Genomic DNA, 26,333 nt, shown 5'->3' with positions numbered 1-26,333 from the left:
CCACGTGCAATGCCTTTAGACTGTCTCCCGAGCTGCAGCAATTCTTCACAAACAAAGGACATGCCGGCAGCTCTGACAACTTGTGGGGAAGTAGAACTGAGTTACATTTTAGACATCTCAGTAGTGGCAGCAGTTACTACCCCTGTTCCATTTTTTGGCCAAATAGGTAAGTTGTACTTTAAAAGGAAATGGAGGGAATTTGTTGATCAAGTAGATATTTATTGATCAACAGTGGGGTTTTCTAACACTCTGCAAGGGTATAGTGTAGCCTGTTACAGAAATGTCAGCAAATGGGGGTAAACTATTACAGGATCATTAAAAAGTTTGTGAAGTGGAATTATTAGGAATAGCTGAAGTTGTTAAAGTATCTAATGAAGTACAAACCTAAGAACAGGGTCCAGGATCTTTGTTTTTTAAATAGACTTAAAGCCCAGAAGCAACCATTAACGATGAGCTAGAGTCTGACTTGTATAAGTCAGGCTATTGTGTGAAGTTTTTACTTCTGCATGATGCCCATCTCTCTTTTTTTTTAAATCCAGTCTTGCTTTAAAGACGTCAAGTGATGGAGAATCTACCACAGCCCTAGGATAAGACACTCCAGTTGTTAATCACCTTTCTAGTCTGAATTGGTTTAGCTTTAGCTACTGGATCTCTTTCTGCTAGAAAGAGTATCTATCTTGTAAGTTTAAGAGGTGCTGTACAGGTTCAGGTAATTGACCCATCACCACTACCTCGTGCTGCAGCCGAAAGTGAAAACTTTCACATAACAGTACATTGTTCAAATTTTTTTGCTGTTACAGTTGGAACAAATCAAGGGCTAGATTCACCCAACCTTCACAAATGTAGTACCTCAGTAGGATTTGCTGGGTAATGGTATTTACCAAGGAATTTTCACCTTGTTTGGGAACCCAAGAAAGACATCGGTCAGGTTTGAGTCATTTCTTATTATAAAAAAATTACTTCAAATGCTGTAGCTAGAGTAATGCAGGGGAAGAAGTCAGGCAAACTTAATTTCTTTACAGTATGATGCTTGCTAGATTTTTTTTCTAGCACAAATCTGCTGTATTTCTGGATTTGTTAGTCACAAGTGCCTTTTTACAATATTTGACAAATCTCCAAGTAACTATCTTTCCAAAGAATGAACAATGCTGTATGTAACTTATTACAAATAAAAAGGTAACCAGATAAAGGACACAGTTTAGACATTTTATTCTATTTTCTGAATAAGCAAAATGATATAAAAATATAGCCTTGCAGTCCAAAAAAAGTCACATTACACTAATAACACTAAATCCACAACTTCCCCCAGCAGATAAATATTAAACATGTTTACAGTGTAATGCACAAGTTTGCAACAGCCTAGTTGTTTTTGTATGCATAATTTTGTGATGTAGATTCCTTTCATGTTTTTACTCACTGCAAAAATGAAAACTTGAAAGGCAAGATTCCCTTAGCATTGCATGGAAGAACAATGCTGTTGTAAAAATGTACAATAGTACATAACGTTTGTAGTAGAACAGTATCTGAACAGATTCAGTTTCTTTTAAGAAAGCATAAACAGCTTTATAAGTCTAAACCTTCCAAAGGTCATCAAGTTTGAAAAGCATGGAAGAGGCTTTGCTAGTCCAAAAGATTACAGCAGATACCAAATTTCTGAAAGTCCTATACTAAGATATGCATTTTTTTTAACCTGGTCAGTTTCAGGCTTTGAAAGTGAACCCTGAAACAAAGTAATGCATTTAATACCCCCTAACAATGGGTTATGACAAGTCAACTGAAGATTCCTCCTCTGATAGGGATGCTCTCATTCAATCCATGTTCTATTAGTTTTATATCTTCCAGGTCATCTTTTATTATGCTAATCAAATGACTCAGGCCTTCTTGTTGCTGCTTCAAATGCTAGAATAATTAAAGAAAGAATGCAAGAAACACTTCAGCTGTAGCATTTATCACACAAAACTACAGGTCAGTCCACTACTTGATATTTAAAAGATCAAAACAGGTTTATCCTATTTAGAACCTCTCTACAATAACTTCAAGTTACTATAACAGCTAAGTTTACTTTTTGAAAACTAAACTACTTTACTTGTGCCAAGTATAATACATTTTCATTTTTACTACTGTCATGCCTGAAGGCCTGTGAGCTCCTTACCAAAAACATTAAACTATTTGAGTTCACTCAAGCTTAGAGCTGGTTGGAAAAATGCAGATTCAATTCAACTTTTGCCAAAACATAGCAAGTTCCAAGGTTGAGAGCACTGCTGCAGAGAGCATGCAAGACCCAGCTGAAGCTAATGGACTCTCAGCCCTAGGACCAGCCCCATTGGCTCTCTGGTGGACCAGGGAGCCTGAAGTCCTAGGACTGGTTTTCCAGGATCTGGACTGCTTGGGGTACCACAGGAAAACAACTTCACTGCACATCAGGATTGCAAAGAACAGAGCTCTTAGTCTAGAGGAAATTCAGCAACAGCATCAAGCAAATACTAAGTCCACTTGAGAGTCAAGAGGCATGCTGAAACTTCAATTCCAACACCACTGTTTTCCATCTTATTTATAAGCTGTGCACCCTCCACCCAAGCAGGCGGTTGTAGAATTCTGCATGCAGTTCTCCACAAGGAATACTTACTTGCTTGATTTCTTGTAAGAGATCTGCATCAATGTAGTACCTCTCTTCAGCCCTAACTGCTCCAAAATGATTTTGCATCCTGATCTGAGACATCAGTTCATTTAGTCGACCCTAAAAATAGATGGGACTCACATGTATTAGGATAGAAAAGCAGTTTCCCCCGGACATCCGTAGTCCTGAGAGAAAAATGTACCATCAGTCTTAAAAGTTTTAGCTCAGCTTCGTGCATTTTTTTTTTTTTTTTTTTTTTTTTGTTGGGGGTTTCTTTTTTTTTTTTAAATTTTTTATTTTTGTTTTTTCTTTTTTTTTTTTTTTTTTTTTAAGAGGGGTGGGGGATACAATACAGTAAATAAACAGTCTAATACTGTTCATAAAATTGCTTCAGTATTCGCTTGTAGTCTTTGACCTTGGAAGGGTTTTTTCAAGATTGGGTTTAGGACGTGCAAGTCTGCTTCCTCAAATCAACAGGGAAAATGTAAATGTTTTCTTTCATAGGAAGAATACTAACTACAAATAGTTTTAACCCGGCTTTGAGGAGGTTATTTTACAGCTCTATTGTAAGTACACCAAGAGCCCATAACTCACTCACCTTGAACTGAGTAGGTGCATTGAGTTCACACTGAATGGTGTCTAACTGTACACGAAGTTGTTCCTCATCAGCCTGAATGGCATAGCCACTTTTCCTTTGGATCTCTTGTTTAATTAACACCTGCAAAAGGAACCACTGAAGTTATGATCTTTGGAATGATAGAAAGAAAGGAACAGGAAATAATTTTTCTTTAACAGCTCTAAAAGTCTATTCTGTTGCCAATGGAACACACATCAGATTACTCAATGCAGCCAAGTGTTACCTGTAAGGTTCTATGAGAAAGATCCATTAGTTTCCTCTTGTACTGGGCTATTTTTGCCATGGTTGTGGTCTGATTTTTCTGCAGCTCACTAATATCTTCGGATATTATCTGAAAGAAAAACATGGTTGCAGTTGGAGGCCAGCCAAAAATTTAATTTCATTTTTTTTTTTAAATAAAGACCTTCTTACAAGCAGGAAAATACTAGTAGCAGCATTCATTTTCCCTGCCATTAGAGTTTCAAAACAATGATCAGTCCTAAAGAAAAAGGGGCCATATTTGAAAACACCTGCAAAGAGAATCATGTGATGAGTAGTTTATCATGTAAGAATGCCATCATACCCCATTGTTTAATAAGTGGGTCTGTTGCAGCCCATCTCAGAATGATGGCGATGGCAGTTTTGTATGCGATTAACTGAAAGTTTTAAATATTTATCCTGAACAGGAGAGCAGCCGAGGGGGCCTTATTCGGTCAGTACCCTTAACCCCTTCCCTGCTTCCCCTCAAAGTGAAAATATCTGTTCTGGTCAGGTAGTTACAGCACACCCATCACTACAGCATCAGTGCCAAATATACGCTCCCCAAACTGAGGCTGTGTCAGATGCTACGGCTAGAATTTTCAAGAGAGACCTAAAAGGTCTTAAGCACCACACTCATTGGGGGTCTGCGTGTGTGTCAGGAAGAGCGGGGGGCCTAATTTTGAGACACTTTTGAAAATGCCTGAACTAAGAAGAGTGGATTTTAGACTCTGTCATAGCCAAAAAGATAATTTTCTCTTTCAAGGGAGCAGATGAGAGAGAAGATATTCATACAAAGCAGAGAAGAGTTATTTCATAAGCCTGCCACTCCAACGTACAGCATGGTGTCAAATGTCTGTTAATCACATACAAGAGTCCTAATAGCTTCCGTAAGGGTAGTCTTGCAGTTCCTGTTTCAGCTTCAGTTAAGTCACCTACTCAAAGACATTCTAAATTCATAAATGCTCATAACTGCACAGATGCAAGCTTCTATGGGTACGTCTACACTGGAATAAAAGATGCAGGGCATGGCCGCAGCTGGCCCAGGTCAGCTGACTGACTCACAAGGCTCAGGCTGCCGGGCTAAAAATTGCTGTGTAGACATTCAGGCTCAGGTTGGAGTCTGGGACCCTCCCTCATTGTGGGGCCCCAAAGCTCAGACCCAAACATCTAAACAGCAATTTTACAGCTCCACAGTCCATGAGCCTGAGTCAGATGACCCAGGCCAGCCATGGGTGTTGAATTACGGTGTAGACATAGCCTATGTTTCTCTGTTATCTATGGTGGCAGCAGTTTAGAACTATTGCTAAGTGTTAATACTTCCCAGATTAGTTCTCAGCATTTGGAAGTCAGGATTTATAAGGCCATAAGAGTCACACTTTTCAAGTGCTAAATCCGTTGTCTGCAACCACGTTCAAAACGAATGGTGTCAAGAAGCGACCACTTACATCTAATCTGGTCTGATGCTGCTTAGTCATCTGGTCTTGGACCTTTAACCGTCTCAACAGCTCTTTGAAACCTACCATTGGCACAGGGATAAGCCTACAGGAACAGAAGGGTTTAGTTATTGAACAACTCAAGATTTACAGCTATATTTAACAAAGTAGTCCTGAATTGCAGACTCTGTTCATTACACGAATGAGAAGTCATTCTAATTACAGGTGTTAAATTCAAAAGTCCTCACCACTCATACCGACGGTGTAGGAGATTACATTTATTTAGAGTTGCAGGACTAACAGGGTAGGACTGACCCGAAGTTCACAGATACAGCGAGCTAATAGCTCCAAACAATTAACATCTACCCTAGAGCAAGAATTTGCAACCCAAAAATCAGACATGACTTCTGACCAAGCCCACAATCCTCTGCTGCCACAAATTTACATATTAATAATTTTGGGGGTGCTGCATAGATTGTATATGTGTAGTGGACTCTACACCATCTGTCTAGACTCTAGATATTGCTTCCAGAGAACTCATCAGCACAGGAGAGAGGGAAGGAAGGCACTGCAGAGGGGGCTGAGTGAGCTTCTCTTTCCTTCCCCTGGGTCCTAGAGGCAGATTTACTAAATTGGCATTTTTGTGAGGGAGATTGTTTGTGAGATTCTGTGGCCACCCTCTCATTACCTACCTTGTAGTTCTCACATTACACAGCTGTGCCCCTAAAATATCTCCTAAAGTTACCTGAAAGTTATTTTAGAAAGTGTTTGATTTTTAAGGCTAAATTCACACCGTATATCCATAAAAAAAAAAAAAAAAAAAAAAAAGACTTACTTTTCAGGATCAGGATTATCCACTTTGGCCTGTTCCCAGATAATAGGATCAACACCTACAAGAGAAAATGGAAATTCTTTCCATAAGGACAATCTCAATGGTGCTTCAATAGTTTTCACATCACACGGCTGGTAAGTGATCAGATTTAATAATGCATGTGAAAGAGCCACATTACGATCAGCTGTGATAAGCTGAATTAATAGCTTGAGGATTCAGTTTGTTAAAAAGTCCTGGGCCCAGGTTTTGTGGAAATATCTGGGCCAAACACCAGTTGTCAAGCTGTCTCATTGGTAGAGAGATGAAAGGAAAGTGATAATGGTGATTAAAAAAATTAAGCATCAGAAAAAGTTGTCAGGAGACCACCAAAATCTGGTACAAAAGGAATATAAAAATAATAGTACAAGCAACTACATTGTGTGTTAAACAAATGACATCAAAATCAGACACACAAGACTTCTTTGGAAACCTATCAGTTCAGTCAGAGTGTCACTTATTTTGCCATTATTTTCCAGTATATTAATGAATATTTATATAGCAATTTAATGATTAAATAAGCTGCGAAGCTGGTATAAGACAAAGCGATGGAAAGACGTCATTTGGCTCCATCATTGCTGCTGAGCTGGCAAATGGGAAATCAAAAAGATCTAGCCATTACATATTTTTAGGACTGTCGATTAATCAGTTAACTCATGTGATTAACTCAAAAAAATTGTGATTAAAAAAATTAATCACACTTAATTATCAATTGAAATTAAATATTTTTGGATGTTTCTACATTTTCAAATATTGATTTCTATTACACAGAATACAAAGTGTACAATGCTCACTTAATATTTATTACAAATGTTTGCACAAAAAATAAGTATTTTTCAATTCACCTCATACAAGTACAGTAACTGCACTTAATGTTGTAGTTATGTTCCTAAAAAATGCTACTTTAAGTGAATCCAATTTCCCCATAAGAATTAATGTAAATGGGGGTAGGGAGGTTAGGTTCCAGGGAGGGAGGGGGGGGGGGGGAGAGAGAGAGAGAGAGAGAGTGTGTGCGCGCGCGCGTGAGAGAGAGAGAGAGAGATTTAAACAATTTAATACTGTTCACAGCAATGATGCTTGTGACGCTTGGTTGAGGTGGTAAAGTCAGAGGGTGGAAGAGGGAGGGATATTTCCCAGGGGATGCCTTACGAACTAGCAATGGCTGAGCCCTCAAAAGTTAACACATTGTTGTTAATGTAGCCTCACACTCTACAAGGCAGCATGAATGGGAGGGAGGAAGGAGACACAACTGATGCATGGCACTGGCTGCAAACATTCCCTGCGGAAACCGAATATGGTTATGAACCCACGCTATCCCACTGGAGCGCACCAATCCCTCCACTTTCCAAAGTGCCAGGGGGTGCATGCATGTGTGAGATAGAGAGCCACTGTGTGTGTGGGGGGGGGAAGGGTGTGTGAGTGTGTGTGAGAGAGAGAGAGAGACACACACACACGCACATTGCCCCTTTAAGTACGCTGACCCCACTTTAAGTACACTGCCTTTTTAAGTAGATCAGCAAGTTGAGACAGCAGCTGCTGCCAGCAAGGTCTCTGTCCTATCCCCCCCCCTGCTCTGTGGAGATGGGGTGCAGGGGGAGGGGTACACCCTGACATCAGCACGCCTCTTCCCCCTACACAGCAAGCAGGAGGCTCCCAGGAGCAGCTCCAAGGCAGCGGGCAGGAGCAGCACATGGCACTGGGGGGGGAGGGGACACCTGAACTGCCCGGCAAGGCAACTGATAGCCTGCTGGGCAGCTGCTGTACAGGGAACTTGGCAGGGCTGCCGGGACACCCTGGTTCCAAGCCCCCACCAGTTAGCTCCAATGGGCTGCTCTCCCTACAAGCAGTGGACAAAGCAGGCAGCTGCCAAACAATGTTATAAGGGAGCATTGCACAACTTTAAACAAGCATGTTCTCCAATTCATTAGCAACATAATGTTAACCGGGATGAAGTTAAGTGAGGAGTTACTGTAGTGTACTGCAATCTTTATCATGACAGTGTAACTTACAAATGTAGATTTTTGTTACATAGCGGCATTCAAAAACAAAAGAAGGTAAAAACTTAAGTCCACTCAGTCCGACATCTCATTCAGCCAATCACTCAGACAAACAAGTTTGTTTACATTTATGGGAAATATTACTGCCAGCTTCTTATTTACGTCACCTAAAAGGTGAGAAAAGGCATTCGCATGGCACTGTTGCATGGCACATTGCAAGGTATTTATGTGCCAGATATGCTAAACATTCGAATGCCCCTTCATGCTTCGACCACCATACCAAAGGACACGCTTCCATGCTGATAATGCTCATTAAAAAAAATAATGCATTAATTAAATTTGAGACTGAACTCCTTGGGGGAGAACTGTATGTCTCCTGTTCTGTTTTATCCACATTCTGACATATATTTCATGTCATAGCAGTCTCGGATGATGACCTAGCACATGTTGTTCGTTTTAAGAACACTTTCACAGCAGATCTGACAAAACGCAAAGAAGGTAGCAATTTCTAAGAATAGCTACAGCACTCGACCCAAGGTTTAAGAATCTGAAATGCCATCAAATCAGAGAGAGATGAGGTGTGGAGGAGCATACTTTCAGAAGTCTTAAAAGAGCAACACTCCGATGTGGAAACTACAGACCCAAACCACCAAAAAAGAAAATCAATCTTCTGCTGGTGGCATCTGACTCAGATGATGAACATGTCGGTCTGCCCTGCTTTGGATTGTTATCGAACAGAACCGGTCATCAGCATTGACGCATGTCCTCTGGAATGGTGGATGAAGCACGAAGGGACACAGGATTCTTTAGCGCATCTGGCACATAAATATACTGCAACGCTGGCTACAACAGTGCCATGCGAATGCCTGTTCTCACTTTCAGGCAACACTGTAAACAAGAAATGGGCAGCATTATCTCCCATAAAATGTAAACAAACTTGTTTGAGCGATTGGCTGAAGTAGGACTGAGTGGACTTGTAGGCTCTAAAGTTTTACATTGCATTCAAAAAGAAAAATGATTTTTTGTACCGAATTTTCTACATTTGTAAATTCAGCTTTTATGATAAAGAGATTGAATTACACTACTTATATTAGGTGAACTGAAATATACTATTTCTTTTGGTTTTTTACAGTGCAAATATTTGTAATAAAAATATAAAGTGAGCATTAATTTTTTTTAATCGTGCGATCACAATTAATCTTATTAATTGCTTGACAGCCCTAAATATTTTATATTGCTTGCCTAGTTTAAATTAGTCTTCAGAACATCCTTGGGAAGTAGGCAAGTATTATTTTTAACAATAGGGAAACAATGAGATTTGCTCAAAACCCCATAGCAAGGTTGGGACTAGAATTCTGATGTCTTGGTACCCAGCTCTGTGCTATCACCACTGGACTATATTACCTATCAAGGATAATGTGCTAAGATGTATACACTGAGTATATTAATTCACATAAAGTGAAGTTAGAAAAACTAAGATAAGAATATAAAGGCAATAGCCCTCCGGATGCAGAAGATAAAAGGAAAAGTGTCAAGATTTACTCCGCTCACGTTTGTAAATTTCAGCCTCAGGCTGAAAGTGTAGTTTAGTTGGGGGGGTGGGGGGGGAGGAAGGAGGCTGTAGCAATTTTAACTGTTTAGCAACCTTAATTACGGCATTCTCTACTAAGTGAATGCTACTATTTATTCCTCCTCAGGTATACGGTCTTTCATTTCTTTTTATTAAGCCGTCTTTTCCTTGGTATGACCAGTGACCCAGATTATGCAGATCCCTATATTAAACACATCTTTTGTTCTTACTGTGTTACTTCGGGTATGTATTCACTAGCAATGAAAAATTCCTGCCTATTCAAAACATCCCATTATTTAGAGAATTTAGTACGCAGCGTTTACGGTCAGTTTTTTTGTGTGTGCTGCGAGTGAAATACCTACGCACAACAGAGGGAGTTAAGGATGGGGAAGTTGGAGACGTTCAACCTACACTTTGAAAGTCCCATTTTTCAGGATGAGTTCAAATCCACTATGTAACTTTCAGGTAGTAATTTTGCTTTGCTCGTAATTTGTTCTACATGCACTGTCAGTACAAAGGATGCTTCTGGAGGTCTGACATTTCATGTGCTATAGAAATGTTACCGTTGTGCACGCATTGATTTCTAAACAGATTTCGATCTTGTTACACTGGTGAAAACCTAACGTAAGGGTTTTATTTGTATTCCAGTAGTGCACAGGTGTTCCAGTAAGGGGCCTGTTGTGCTGGGCTCCTACACAAAAGATTGTTCATGCCCAAAGAGCTTAGAGTCTATGCATAAGGTAAAAAGGCAAACAGACAGGAAAGGCACGAGGTACCAATGATACAATTATACTAAAACTTCGCTAGCTGCACAAATCAATAAAGAAGCAGTTCTAAAAAACAAAAATGTATTCCAAAATACAGATCAGTAGTTTAAATGGACACTGCCAAGGTAAAAACAATTGTCAGATTTCTGTGGTAAGTTTTTTTTATACCTACTATAGTTACACCTAAAGTTACTATGAAAGAGACAGGACAGAAGTGGTTACTTTGTGCATTGAACAGACTTGTCCCCATATAGTCAGTTTCCCCTTTTTTGAGTCTCTCTCAGTAGCAGTAGGGGAGAGAAAAATCATTTAAAAATGGCAAAACGTGATAGCAGAACCACAGGTGTAGTACATAAGATTATTTTGAATTCATTTTTTGAAACTGGATTAGATTTCAAATTGATTCCCTTAGTTAAAAGTTTTTTATCCTAATTTTGCTACCAAAGCACCTGATTTCCAGCTATGGAATGAAAGATTAAAATAGACTTCAATCTTTAATGTTGTTATTTTGGCCTTTAACCCTCACCCCCCACCCCAAAAAAAACAACAAAAAAACCAAAAACACCACACAATATCCAGAACATGGGCAACTTATTCCTTAACACAACTTATCCAAGTCAAAAACAGACTATTTGAGATTTTGGAACCTGGAGAGCAGGCAAGGAGTTATTCCAAACGTACACTTATCTTTAAGTGTGAGAAGATCCTACAAACTCTTCTCTTCAGGCCACAGACCAGCAAAAAGAAGCCAAGTATCTCTGATATTGCAAGTGAACAAATGAGGAATCAAAAAAGTCACTGCACTCATCCAAAGGGATACAATTACCATCTGTGCACATGTATGGATGTGTATTAGCCAAGTCACTCAGAGAAAGTTGGGAGGAGTGAGAATACAGGCCCCTACGGTGTTTATTTTACCTGCAAAAGTTACTGTCCTGGCATATCACTTTTGCTGGACTCAGTGAAGCAGTTAATAAGATGAACTGAACTAGTTTAAGACTCTTACAGTTTGGTTTACAATACTGTCTACTCCGGTATTAGATATTTGCATAACTTTGTATCATCAACTGAGCAAAATAAAGTTACTTTGTTGGAAGGGTTAGAAATATTTGAAACAGACATGTTAGTATGTAAGGTCAGCTTAAAAACTCCTTTGATTAAAAATGTCTTTTTTCCCGGACACCTGGAGAACGTGGAAGGGCTTGTTTACCAACTAAGGTAGCACTTCAGTACATACCAGCAGGAGGATTCTGCAGAAGCTGTTTGATTTGTGCTGGAGAAAGTTCCGTTCTGGCCATGGAGAGGGTAACGCCAAGCTGCTGCAGTGTTGTTTTTATGTTAACTTGTTCAAAATGAGCATACAGGGTTGTGGCTGGAACTCTCCTTGAAGTCCCATTTGGTGACCGCTCAACAACATAAATGACAACTTCAGTCCTGAACAAGCAAATGCAACAGAAAAGAAAATTATAAGAATACAAGTACCCTAGATGAGTTAATGGTTTACAGAAATAACAACTGAAATACAATTATAAGCCTGGAGCCAACCGACAAACAGAACAGCATCATTATTTTCAATTAATACATTCCAGTCAATTTAAAAAAAAGCTGAAAATATTTACTGTTGACTAATATAGCAAACAAAAAAGTGAGCATCAGATTCAGAATTACAAACAAATATTAATCAAATGTTCAGAAGTCAAATACTTGTTTAATAAAACATAACTACAAAATTATACAGTTTAATAATATCTACACGCTGATGTGTTGTCAGTGTGTATTAGAAACCACTAGGTTCACATTTTGTTAACAAAGGAAAATGAACAGGCTATCATGCACTTATCTTCCTAAATTACATCAGCCTAGCCCAGGAGCAGCCCTAGATGTTTTACCACCCACCCAGGGCAGAAAACATCATCAGCATGCGCCTCCACATTGGCCAAGCAAAAGAAAAGCACAGCCAACCAATCGGGGAGAAGGGGACGGAGTAGAGGAGAGTGGGAAGTGTGCCTAATCAAAGCAAAGAAGAAGAAAAGCCAACCAGCCCTGTGGTGGTGCCATCTGGAAGTCAGTGCTCAGGGTGACGACCCTGCTCACCCATCCCTAGAACCAGCCCTGACCCAGCCCAAATTCTATCATTGGAGAAAAAGAACTGGATATTGGAGCATCACATTTCTTGTCTTTTCATACATCAAGTCAGTCTATAGGTCAGGATAAAGTGGAGTCTTTGCTGTAAGTTTAGCAAGTGTGTGGATGCCTACTGTCATGGGGATGTTAGAAATACTTAAGGTAGTCCAGTGTAAAGAACAGTCCTCTGGCACACCACAGACAGAAGTAGCCAGTGCCACTGTCAGTAAGCAAGCTTAATTCCAAAGCAAATATTTCTGGGCTCAAATGCTAGAATACCTGATCAGCATTGGTCTCCAAAAAAAAAAAAAACCAAAAAAAACCAAAAAAACCCACTATCTACCTTAAGTATCTTACTGGTGGGGCATGCCCTCCACTTTCTAAAATATTTAGTGCATTTAACCCAGTTGCAGTAACCGCTACACACATCCCTGATTTTTCCAGCACTGCTGCCGAGCATAGGAATCACAAGATAAATCTATTGCCAGAACTTTACTGGCCTCATTGGTGATGCAAATGCCAAATAACCCAAGAAAAGTGGATTTAGTGATCCATCAGAAACAGTGGAAAGAAAATAAAGGGAAAAAAAAAAAAGATAGAATAGGCCAAAACCTGTAGGCAAAGAAATGGATACTGTCGAAGACCAGAGATGGGTACTATATTCAGAATACAAACATTAAAACTTTAAATATATATTTGAGTATCCCTATAAGACTCTTAGAAGGAGTTTCAGCAGAAGCTTTGTACTGAAGCAAATTGACTTTAAGAGCGCCAACACATTACCCACGCCGAGAAAACCAGATAGAGAAGAGGGGGAAATCGCACAAGAAGAGAGTCACGTACTGGTCATCTGGCAGTGTTTTAACACCTTCCACATTGACCGTAAGGGTCTGGTTTCCTCCCAAAATTTTGTGCAGTGATTCTACTAGTTGCTGCTGCTGGTTTCGAATATCTACTTCTTTTCTATTGAAGACTAAGACCACCAGGCCATCTTCATCTTTGTTGTTGGGCATGCAACTGAAGCCTACAGCCTGTGGAAAAAGCCAAACTGGATGTTGTTAAAGGTTCACCTGAAAATGAGATACAACAAGACATGGGTGTAGGAGAGGACAATACTTGCAGACTACTCGATGGCATGTTTCCAGCTAATTCTAAATAGAACCATAGTATATGAATAATTTTAAAGGCGTTAAATGCACTCCCACTTTCTAAAACTACATTTATGGAGCAATCAGTAAAGTCACTTTTGAAATGGTTTAAGTTTTTAAAAAGGTAAATTTTCAGAAATGTCCATTCTCTGCCTTTGAGAAATTTTGGCCTGTTGGGAAGATTCTAGGTTGAACAGAAATTTTGTTACTGTTTTGGAACTGAGAACTGAATTAAACATAACAGAATTGTATACATTTTCTAAAATGCAAATGTAAACACAGGAAAGGGGATTTTGACTTGTTATGCCTGGTATTAAAAACCCCTAGTAATATAGAAATAAGGAAAAAGGAAGATAAAATCATGGAAATTTAGAACCGAAAGGAACCTAAAGAGGTCATCTAGCCCATCCCCGTGCTGAGGCAGGACCAAGTATACCTAGATCATCCCCGACAGCTATTTGTTCAACCTGTTCTTAAAAACCTCCAACAATGGGGATTCCACAGTCTTCCTTGGAAGCCTATTCCAGTGCTTAACTACCCAAACAGTTAGAAAGCTTTTCTTAATATCCAATCTAGATCTGCCTTGCTGAAGATTAAACCCATTTTTTCCCTTGTCCTACCTTCAGTGGACATGGAGAACCACTGATCGTCATCCCCGACAGCTCTTAATATATTTGAAAAGCTATCAGGTCCCCCTCAGTCTTCTTTTCTCAAGACTAAACATGCCCAAGTTTTAACCTTTCCACATAGGTCAAGTCTTCTAAATCTTTTTTTCCATTTGTGATGCTCTCCTCTGGACTGTCTCCAGTTTGTCTACAACTTTCTTAAAGTGTGACGACCAGAACTGGTCACAGTCCTCCAGCTGAGGCCTCACCAATGCGGATTAGAGTGGGACAGTTACCTCCCATGTCTTACATATGACACTCCTATTAATATACCACAGAACGATAGCAGGCTTTTTCACAAGTGCACCACTTCCAACCTCTGGAGATTTCTGGAACCTCCACTCTATGCGGTATTGACTGGAGTAGGAAGATACTGGGGAATACAACTCAAGGTGTACATACTGAGTGCTTCTGTAGGTGTAAGGCTTAAATGAAATAAAACAATCTTGAAGATCAAGATATAACATTTGAGAACTTCAGTACACCCACGACAGTTACTTTTCCATCTCAGTGTGTAATGATGGAGTTTTGAATGCCTGTATTTAAAAACAACACAAAAACCAAACACAAAACCCTAATCTTATCTTCTCTATTTTATTTTAAAAACCTCTCTATCCTTTCTGTGATAAACTTGCAGTAAGATTAAGTATTACACTCTTTGGCTGATGCAACTCAATATCCCAACACTAAGAAACTCTGTTGTTCATACTATAACAATAGTAATTTTCAAAGACTGCAGGACAGTTTGAAAAGTCATGAATTAGTGAATATTATCCAACTTGCTTTAAGGCAACTGTTTTCATGCACTGAGGTGTTGTACTGTTTTAAGGTTCAAATACACTACTTCTTAGCACACCGGGGCAAGTCATTGAAATCTCTTGATTCCTGATACAATATAGCAAAGACAGTGAATTTTATGGAGGGGCTACAAATGGATCTTTAACCTACGATGCATGGTTGCACTTACAACTATTGTGGCAGTGTATGCGCTACATTCTTAGAAGAGAAAGTCAAACGAGATTCAGCAAGAGTTCCCTCAAAGCCATTTCACTTGGGTACAAAAAGTCCATCAGCCTGAATCAACCCAGGGCAATACTCAAGGCCCTAGGACAATTAAGATTAAATACATAGCACAGAAATGCACTTCCCAGAATTAACGGAAAGCTAAATTTATGAGAAAGATTAAGTGTATTGTGTAATCTGCAGAAAGCACTAGTAGCTCTCTGTTAAGAGCAGTCGTCTTATAAGTGGGTGTAAAACTTTTAGAATTGATACCTATATTAAAGTGATTGCTCAAAAGTGTCAAGTTGCCCACAAGAAGCTCCTATTACTAGACTGCACCATAAAATGCATTATGAAGACGGCCAAATACCTGCCATCTTGTTTTACACCCCTTTACGCATTTACTATACATAGGTTCAGTTTTAGAGCGTTGGTAATATTCTGCGACTTGTATGTCAAAACCAGTGTTAATTATGCAACAAACTACATTAACATTCAGAGTAAAAATTGCATCTCTTAGGGAAGTATCTCAAATGTGTACAGAAAGCTAGGCTTATTACTGTCTCTGACATGTCTATTAATTGGTCTGTAGCTGAGCTAGAGTAAGCATCATCAGATCTGTGGAGGATGAGGAACCCTCTACTCTTTGCTGACACAGCAGAACTGGAAACTGGGACAAGGCACAAGGACAGCTTAAAGACTCCTGCGGATAAAAGCACATGAGTTCAAATCAGAATAAGCTGGCCTGAATCTAGCTGATGCAGAAGAGAATACGGGCTACCAAAATGGTGTGCAGGCCAAATTCAGAAAACAGTCTCCTGTTGCTGAGGTTGACGCAGAGATCAACGTTAAGTTTGTTGTTCTGGATCTCAAAAAAAGATTATCCTGGTCTTCTAAAGCAGGGGTTCTCAAACTGGGGGTCGGGACCCCTCAGGTGGTCACAAGGTTATTACATGGGGGGGGGGTGTCACACTCAGAGGCTTGCTATGTGAAAGGGGCCACCAGTAAAAAAGTTTGAGAACCACAGTAAAGCTTAAAAATTAATTGAAAGACAATTTTAAGTGTTACTATTTAAGTGATTAGCACCAGAAGAAATGCATTTCTAATGGATTAGTGCTCATCTTGGATGGTTAGTGACCTTAATTCTCCTAACACTATCCTGGAATATTTTATCTGTCTTATTGCTCACATGAACATGCATGTCATCTGTAATACTTCAGCAGGGCCTAGATTTTCAGCAAGCACACCACTCAGAGCTTTATCCCATGCATGTTAGAATGGGATACATTACCTTGAAGAACATCTTATGTTACATACTTAGAATTAGCAATAGCTAAATTAACTCCCAAGATGCATTTAGGATTACAACAGAAGACTGCAAATGGCCTCAGAATAAGTATTCAGATAAATACCAGAAATATCATACCTTAAATCTGCAAAATGGGTTTTCCTGCGTGAACTCCACCGGAGCAATGTTGCTGTTAAAATATCCTTTGCCTGCCCCCCAGAAGGCTTGCAACTGGTTCCACTTTGCCAAAATAGCATCTCGCTCATCTCCCAAGAGTGTGGGAGCAGAAAGAGCACTGGCTGTGTTTATCAGCTGGTTGGACTGGGAAGGTGCCTGAGTGGGCTGACTGAACAAGCCACCTAATGCTAAAATCAGATACAGAAAACACAGTTCTTGAGGAATAAAGAAAGATTAACTTATTAATGCCCACCATACTAGAACTTCTTGTGCATTTGTCAGGGGAATACCAAGAAATCTGTAGGTAAATAATAAAGCACAAAGTTTGATTTTTTGAATGACATTATACCCCCCCCCCCCCCACACACACACCTTCTTAAAAGTGTTGATAGAATTGTCTGACATTCAATTACACAGAGGCACACTTTTAAAAAGAGGTGTCTATATTTACCCATTTGAGGGATGTTATTGGATAAACATTCTTGGATGCTTTAAAATCTGAAAGGAGGTACATCTGTTATTGTGACACAGTAAAGCAGTCAGCAGATCCCAGATCTATTCTTATATTGACTTTTCTTTAAACTAAATCTGTCATCCATTCCTTCCTTTCTCATGATGCTGTCACTGCCACCATCAACTTTGTAAAGATTCTTGGTGCCAATGCTAAATCAAAAGAAGGGACCAGTATGATACATGGAGATCCCAAGGTGAAGCACAGGTATTTCTGAGGGCTGCTATAATGGGGCTATGGAGATATGTATGCTATAACCAAGATGCTCAGAAGTCTCCTGGACTGACAGCAACCATCACCAATGTGCTGGATACCTTTTTGATACACTTATGCTCCACTATCCAGAATCTGCTGGATCATCCTGGACTTCTTGGAGACCAAAAAATAAACGGAACAGACTTTTGTAAACCTTTTAAGCTGGGGCCAAAAGGGAACACTGCCTGAATTTGAAATCGACAGTTGATGGTGCTCTAAACGGATTCCTCCTTTACAGGAAAGGAAGGAAGATGGGATGTGACTGCTTCAGGAGGCAGGGGAGGAAAAGTATTCAGTTTATAAAGTCACTACAAAAAGTGAGCTATGTTCAGAAGCAATGTTGCCCCACGCAGCCAGAAACTGCAAGTCTCTTGCTATGGGCCAATCCTTTAGGAAATGGCATAGCAATATCTCAAAGAGTTTGGCCTGGTTCTCTTGGTCTCTTTCAAATGAGGCATGAAAGGCCAAGTTCCATTGGAATTTAACCTACATGTTCTGTAGGTAAAGAGAAAGGAGCTGAAATTTCTGTTTGGTCTATAGAGACCCTTGGATAAGACATGCTCACTCTCATACAGAGTCTTTCCTTGCTAAGACATGGAACCCATGCCCTGATCTAGGCTATTCCCAAAGATATCCCTCTTGGAAAGGAAGGGCAATATTAAACTTGGAAAAGAACTACCTTACCATAGGGTTTAGCTTGCTCTGCAGGAAACAATAAGGATGGCTACACTGCCAACAGAACAGCAAAGGCCATCCTGAGGCATGTTGTGAAGGTACCTGGGTATGATGTGGCAAATAGGAATGTAAATATCATTTAAAAAGTTAACTGATTAAAATTATATCGTTTACCCAGTTAACCGATTAAAGGGCGAGGGGCCCACCCACGGGGCTGGGGGTTAATGGTTAGGCTGGGTTAACTGGGAAGACTAATGCTTATCGGTTAACTGTTCAATCGTTTACTATTTTACACCCCTAACTGCAAAACGAAAACACTCTCCAGGATGCTCTGAACCCTTGCTCCTCCATCTATTCCATGAGATCCCTTGTTGTAGACATTGAACAGCATCAGCAAGATAGGTAGCAGATAACTCAAAAGAAAAGTGATCCATCTCTTTTTTTGGTCCAAGGGGATGGACACTTTACTGGTACATCTTGAAACTACTGGGAATGTGCCAAAGTTTTTCGTTCTCATGGAGCAACCTGTAGCAATTTGAGCAAGAGGCACTTGAAGTGTGGAGCCTGCCAAATGGTGAATTTTTAAGTGTTCACATTAAAATGTCCAGGCTATTTGGTCTTTTTCTTCCACAACAGAGCAATCTCCCCACTAGTGAGATTTGGGGCTTGGAGGTGAATTTAGTGCTGTGAGTGAGGTTTAGTTGCCTCATCCCCCTCTTCAGGCTCTGGTGCTCTGTGTAAAAGGCTTAGACCAGTGGTTCTCAAACTTTTATACTAGTGACCCCTTTCACATAGCAAGCCTCTGAGTGTGACCCCCTTACAAATTAAAAACACTTTTTAATATATTTAACACCATTATAAATGCTGGAGGCAAAGCAGGGTTTGGGGTGGAGGCTGACAGCTCACGACCCCCCATGTAATAACCTCATGACCCCCTAAGGGGTCACAACCCCCAGTTTGAGAACCCCTGGCTTAGACTATGAAGGGTGCAGAGATCTGTAAACCCTTCACTGATGGTTCTGGGGGCACAAAAAAGCAGCTTAATATATTAAGTTGCTAGAATTTTCTATTATTTGTCCATTACTCAAGTAAAATGCTAATATTTTGATTACTCAGGAGTGATGAGCAAGAGATATTTTGCTTACTAACAATAGCTTTTAAAAGAAACAGAAGTCTTTGTACTTACTGGGCTGCTGCTGTTGGGTACTGAATCCTCCAAAGCCTAACCCAGTTCCTAAACCAGTACCTAGGCCGGTACCAGTTCCTGCTGCGCCAAAACCAGTACCAAATCCAAAACCTTTGTTTTGGGTAGCACCAAACAGTCCTTAGAGAAGGGGAGAAAATCAAAGATAAACAGAAGATTTACATATGAACAGCAAAAACAGATAGCATCAGTCTTTTAGAAGTTTTAAGTTTAATTCTAAATCAGAATGATGGTATCTCACCAGTGGTGCCTGCGTTGGTAGGAGCAGAAAAGCTAAATGCTGATCCAGGAGCGGTGGTAGTTGTCCCAAATCCTCCAAATGCACCTAGTAAATAAATTGTACAAATAAACAAGGTGGCTTTGCCACAAGGTTCAATCTCTTGTAGATCATGATAAACTGCACACTCCAACGCAATGAGTTTTATGAAGGCAGATGCTGACAGATGAAAGTGTTGTGGCACAAGCAAGTTTTTCTGACCAGTTATTTACTTTATTGACAATAAAGTAAACAGGAGAGAAAGTGGGGACAAGAAAGCAATACACATTTAGCTTGTGACAAGTGACCTATGGATATTGAAAAAACAAAACAAAAAACCACACAAACACTTAGGCTTTAGTTAACTTAAGTTGCTCAGTGCCAGATGTGCTCTCCCCATTTACAGAAGATTATAGCTAGTACTAACTTTTGTCACATTAATTCTCTAGAGTCTAGAATAACTGGATTTTTGTGGGACGGGGTGGTACGTTTTTAATATAAAGGATCATTTAATTAAAAATATAAATAAGAGCTACAGACACTTGGGTAGAACTAAGCATCTTACATACAATGGTTGCATGTGAGTAAGAACACAGATAGTAAAGATGGCCTAAAACCCCGGAATACGTGGCAAAGGCAGTGTCTCTCGTGTCAGCAGAAGGATGACATTCTATGTCCGAATCCTGCAAGAAGATTTATGGGGTAGACTCCTGTGGAATTCCACTGACTTCCATGGATGAATGGGTCTCCCTGTGTGGATCAGTTTTCAGGATCAAGTCCACAGCGCGGCACACAGGTTGTTAGGAGGATGGATTTGTCGGAATAGTTTACAATGCAGAGGGAAGTGCTCGGTTCTTGAGAGGAACAGTCAAGGGACCATACAGTAGAACCTCTAACATGTAAGATATCTATATCTCAAGTTCAGAAGCATGGGCTGAAATGTCCTCAGTAAACTGATAGCACCTCCAATTTTATAATACAATCTCTTCAAGTCTCTAACGCCAACTGTGCCATCTCACTGCCTGGCCAAAACAGCAGAACAAATACAAGGCAGTACTTTAAAAGACTTGATTGGATAAGATTGAGTTATTGCCAATAAGATGAAGGGCTGTCAGGATTTCATATACGCAATGGGTGCCTTTACCCTGACATTAATCCCAGGCACCTCGAATCATTACTCTTAACCAGCTAAACATAAGCCCACAATCTTTTATCAACAGCAAAGAGTGGTCCTCTTCCATCTCTGAAATATTTGGAAATTGCAAACTTTCCTTGTGGGTATGGATTTCACAGGGGTAATCCATGCCTTTGTGATCCCCCCTTTACACTACTGCAGTGCACTCTGTTTGGGATGTCCCTTGGTCTGCATCTGTAAGAGCTAGCAACACGTGCATCCTCCAAGATTTACTGGCTGTATGAAGTCCAGCAAACATACTTGAGGTTTTACTTTTATTAGCTAAAAATTTAAGTCAGCAGTTCCCAAACTGGGGTCTATGAACAGCTAGCTAGTCATATGGTGCTGGATCCCCTCTGTTTCCTGCTGCTTCTACAGGTGTTCAGGCTCTTCATGATAAGAGTCTGTAAAAGCAGCTGGAAACATGAAGAAGCCAGACTAGATGCCTCTACTAGGGGCCTCTGCTACACAGCAGAAAAAACAGGAACAGTCCCCAGGAACTTGGAGTCACCAACAGCAGAATCATGTCCTGGTAACAAGGTAGTATGTCTAGAGGAGCCCAGGGAAAAGAGGACCAGCTGACGGAGCAGCATATCCAGTGCATTTATCCAAAAAAGGGGCTAAGCAGCTCCTTGCAGCTCCTTTTCCTAGCAGGCAAGCAGTGGTGTTTTGCACCAGCTGCAAACATCGATAGGCTTTCAGGGGTAACTGTGTGTGGTGTGCATTGCAATAATCCAATCTAAAATTGCTCAGGCACGTATTCCTGATCCAGACATGTGTGAAAGTAACCATCACCTTATTAGAGGACAAAAGATGAAAAATATACTTTATTCCACTGACAAGACTTGGGTATCCTGGGGCATTAAGACGTCAAAAAGTAATTCTAAACTGTACTCGTGGACAAAAGATAGAAATTCTCCCTGAACAGAGCCCAAATAAGCCATCCCATTATACCTTTTAGATCCTTTCTTAACTCAGCAAATTGGATCATCAGTCCACTCTGATCTTACTCCTGAACTTGGCCAGGCAGCAGAAAAGCAAAGATACAACATCATATAGGTCAGATGAAAACAATGAAATCATAGCCCAAACTTATTAGTCTCCCCCAGGGGCCTCCTATACACATATGGAGCAGGAGTGACAGCACCTGACAGACCCCAACTAAAAGAGTCCACTACGTAGACCAGATGTTGTAAAGCCATTTGTAAGTTACATGTAATAAAATAATTTTTTTTTAAACTTAATGTAATGAAACAGTCAGCTTGAAATGGCATGTTATGTATGATAGGAAAGTAGTTATGAGTGGCAAAGTTATACAATCTTAGTTAAAATTGCAAAATGATATTCAATCAGCAAGAGCTCTATATAGAAATATCAAACAGTACGGTGTACATGATTCAACAAATGGATAGTCATTGGCAATGGACATGTCAGTTTATCAAAATACAGTTTACATCTGAATCAAAACAAATAATGTTTTATTTATAAATCTATTAGATTTACCATCCCTGTGCACACAGAATGAAACAAACCAGAGACTTAATTTTCAACCCAACTTGACTTTCACTCATTCAGAGCATCAGCTTTATGCAACTGGATGAAAAAGGTTTCCAGTGATAATTGTAGTATTAAACTGTTAATACAATGAAAACATGCATCTCAGGTTTGGTTTTAATTTAGCTCATATCCAATAGAAAAAGGCAATTCATTAGAATTTGTACCAGAGTAACATCAGTTAAACAAGATTTACATTATTCATCAGGTGCATGAAAGTGACATGGGTGCTAAAATACAAAAAATGGTAAGACTGTGGAATGCATATAATTCCTATACGAGCAGCTGCAAGAACAAGATCCCAGGGCTAACCCTACATCAATGGAAACATATGAAATAGTATACCACCATACAAGGCACAAATATTTTCACGTAAAAAAAGAGAAGACTAAATTTAAAATAAATCAATGTGATTACTCAATTGACTAATTTACACTGGATTGCCGATTCCCTTCACAACAAATAACCAGTGTCCACATTAGGAAGAAGAACAAAAAAGCTAGAGCATCTTTTAAAGGCAACCCTGCATCTGTGCATTATTTCAGCAGATGAACAACAGTACTTGGACAGAGACAAAGCAGGGCTATTGATTTTGTGCTGATCGTATAAAATTTGTTTCTCCAGAGAAACTAGTTAAGTGCGGTGTGTTCATGATAACCAACTGAAGTCCAATGAAGAGACATAGGAAAGATGAAAAACATGACTACAGTAGTCCAAGAATCTAAAGTAAGGAAATGTGGCTTTACAGATTTACTCTGTAATTATTCAGTATTACCAATATCTGAACAAAGAATTGAGATTACAGTTTGCCAGTAAACCTGACCATTTGCTAAATAATCAAGACTTAGATTTAAACCATGGTGTCCTGCCAGTCTATTTTGTTTTTAGAGAAAATGTGCATTTGACAGACCAAGTAGTTTTTTTTCAACAGCTATTTCACTGGATTTGCATACGAAATCCAGAAATTAGTGGAAGTGTTTTTAAAGTCTTATTTAAAGATTTTGCTACAAGTTATTAAAAGCTTTGTTCCCTAATTTGGACTGTACGAAAAGTATTAAAGTAGTTTTTTATACTTAGATACCAGAGATCTGAAAAGAATTCTTGGACCCCTGCTATCAACATTCATTACAAACAAGTGTGTGTGTTATCTACCTGCACTTGCCAGACTGTTACCAAAATTGAATGGTGGCGCTGAGGTAGTGGACACACCGAAATTCCCAATATTAAAATTCACTGCAGGATTGGCAGTTAATCCGAAACCCCCAAAATTAAACCCACTGGCAGTGGAGTTTGCAGTCTCAAGCCCACCAAATCCTAACAGGTGGGAAGCAGAAAGAGAGCAGGCAGCATTAGTTTGAAACAAAAAAAATATTGTGTTTTCCATAGCCAGGGACAAGAAAAACAGAAATAGTTAAAGAAATAAAAAGCATAGAGGAGAGAAGTTATTCCATTTCAAATGAGATTCATTTATTTAACACAAACAGAGTAGTCCAAAGCTTTCTGCTATGTATCTGCTAACAGCATAGGTTAAAAAGCTAAAGCACGAATAAAAAAAAGTGTAAAACTTCTCTTCCCCCCCCCCCACACACACTTATGCCTAATCTACACATGAAAGTTATAGTCATGTAACTATGTCAGAGGCATGATTTTTTTCTGCTATAGTTACATCAGTACAACCCCTAGCATGGATGCAGTTATATCAGTATACAAGTGACATGCTGGTCTAGTTATTCCCTCTCCCATATAGGAAAAGCTTTACATGTAAAAAGCGCATGTACACAAATGTAACAGAGTCCACACTAGGGGAGTTGTAGCATTTTAACTATACTAGTACAACCAGTATAGCTAAAGCAGTACAACTTTCCAGGGGTACGTCTTCACTGCAGTTAATTTGGGTGATCAGCACTTGGGTGTGAGTGGAACACTGCAAAGCCATATTCAAGTGTGTCCACACTGGTACTATACTCACTAGGACTTTCATGGTTATATCCCAGCGTTCTTAATACTACAATAAGATTAATCACTCTACAATTCTCTCTCAATGAACTGTGGGAGAAACCGTTTGTTTTTTCAGGAGGATTTTTGGGAAAGCACTGGAAAATTATCAGCACCTGAGAGTTTTAGCCTGTATCTACACTGCAATATGGGTGGGTTACCAGCCTGAGTGTAAGGAGCACCCAGATTTTAGCCTGTACCCAAGGCCAGCTAGCCAGCCTGGGTGTAAACACCACCACCAGTCAGGCAAGAGGTTTTTGTGCATGGATGGGAACAAGACTAGGGGCACCACTCAAGTAAGAGCCTGAGTTACCTCTGCAGCGACGATAAATGCCAGGGCAGACAAAGTACACCTCTACCCCGATAGAACGCGACCCGAAATAACACGAATTCGAATATAACATGGTAAAGCAGTGCTCCGGGGGGGTGGTGGAGAGGAGGGGGCTGTGCACTCCAGAGGATCAAAGCAAGTTTGATAGAACGCGGTTTCACCTATGATGCGGTAAGATTTTTTGGCTCCTGAGGACAGCGTTATATCAGGGTAGAGGTGTATTACAAATCTAAGTGCTCTGAAGGGGCTGGAAATGACTTGCCTTTTAGCACAACCTTTTAAAGCTTTGGTGTCTAGTTCACAAATAGACCTATGCCTAGACAAGCCACAAACACATTTACAAAGCTTAAAAGGAACATTCCCCTCCTCTGATTTCAAGTTAGATGTAGCCTTTCCTCCTCCCCACACCCTAGAAAATGTCACACAAATGATAAACTATCTAGGGACGTCTCTTTAAAAAATAAATAAAAAAACTACTGTGCTTGAACATGAAGACTTTTGTGAATACTTGAGGTACCTGATAATTATCATGACTGACTAATCAGTGCCAACTAGTACACATCACGTACAGCCTCATCTCAGCTAATCATGATTAAACTTTTCATAATCACATTAACATTTTCTATTCGAGACAAGCCCTGGTATTTTTTTTTTTTTTAAACACACTGCTCGGTCATTCGTGACCCCCTTTACTGCAGAGGTAATGAACCTCCAACTGGCTCTACTGAGAAAAGAACAGACCATACTGTGACACGATCTGCAGAAGCAGCTTGCACGAACCCTGGAGGGACGGCTACAAACATTTACCCCGCCCCCTCCCTCACGAGTCATTTCAGTTGTAGGGAGAGTTAAGAGGGACACTTCCTGGGCAGGAACCGAGCAGCGCGCCCGGGGAGCTGGGGGCAATGAGCCCTGGGGGGGCCCGTGGGGCGATAGCAGCGCCCAGGGCTCACACGACGGGCGCGAACTCACCGCCGCGGTTACGCAGCCCGACAGGCCCGGTTTCGTTTCCATTCACCGGGACGGGACCGGAAGGGGGAGGGGGGAGGAGCGAGGCTGACGCCGAGCGAGGGCTCGGGCAGGGCGCCCCGCCGGCGGCTGCCCAGGAACGGCTGCGGTGTCACGGGGGGGGGGGGGGGGGGCGGACCCGCTGCCTCATGCCTCCAGCAGCGACGCCCGGCTCCCGTCCCGACGAGGCACCGCTCTGGTTGCTAGGGCGAGCGCCCTGGGGAGCCACGGAGCGGACACACCCACTGCCCCGCCCCCCCCGTGCAGCCGGTCTCCGCGCCCCGGCCGCGGCCGCCCCGCACTGACCTGTCGGGTTAGCGGCGGCGGCGCCGGCGGCTGCCCCGAAGTTGAAGGCCATGAGGCGGCGCGGTTGGCGGGGTGCAGCCGCCGCCGGGTCCGGCTGGAAACGGTCACCCCAAGGGGAACGGTTCCGGGTGACGGCCCCGCTCCCGGAAACAGTAATAGCCCCAGCAACCCGCGCCTGAACTCAGAGGGTGGCGCTGAATGATGACGTAATAAAATGCTGTGTTTCGTCCCTCGCACGAGCGACCAGTCCCTACCTCCAAAATAGATGCGTGGATCACGTGGCACGGCGAACCTTGCGCTCGGCTACGCCTTAGCTATGACGGATGGGTGTCGCGCGCCTCTCAGAAGCGGAGCTGGGATTGAGGGGGAGAGCGGCGAGAGAACATTAGCTGTGGAATATACCAATCAGGCTAAATGGTGGGGGGAGGGCGGAAATCACGGACTCAGGGCCATACCATGTGGCCTAGGAGGGGGAGGTGCCCTCTTGTGGCAACTGGCGGAGTGGTTAGAGCAGTGGGCTGGAGCCAGGAC

The 26,333-nt window shown here is 41.0% G+C and overlaps 1 protein-coding gene across 1 annotated transcript; it reads right to left on the bottom strand.

Moving 5' to 3' along the window:
* Positions 1-1,201: 1,201 nt before the first annotated feature.
* On the bottom strand, positions 1,202-25,910 carry NUP54 (nucleoporin 54). Its single transcript, XM_026653326.1, has 12 exons — positions 25,803-25,910; positions 19,420-19,503; positions 19,161-19,298; positions 16,495-16,721; positions 13,097-13,284; positions 11,367-11,563; positions 5,763-5,817; positions 4,940-5,033; positions 3,478-3,585; positions 3,216-3,335; positions 2,627-2,737; positions 1,202-1,899 (listed from the first exon to the last, which is right to left on the bottom strand). Exons 1-12 carry the CDS (start codon positions 25,852-25,854, stop codon positions 1,771-1,773), a joined length of 1,503 nt encoding a protein of 500 aa, XP_026509111.1. The 5' UTR covers positions 25,855-25,910; the 3' UTR covers positions 1,202-1,770.
* Between the last annotated feature and the right edge of the window lie 423 nt (positions 25,911-26,333).

This window comes from Terrapene carolina, unplaced genomic scaffold (genome assembly GCF_002925995.2).
Source record: "Terrapene carolina triunguis isolate 2854851 unplaced genomic scaffold, T_m_triunguis-2.0 Scaffold136, whole genome shotgun sequence".
NCBI lineage: Eukaryota > Metazoa > Chordata > Testudines > Emydidae > Terrapene > Terrapene triunguis.
This window is presented reverse-complemented; position numbering and strand designations above follow the sequence as displayed.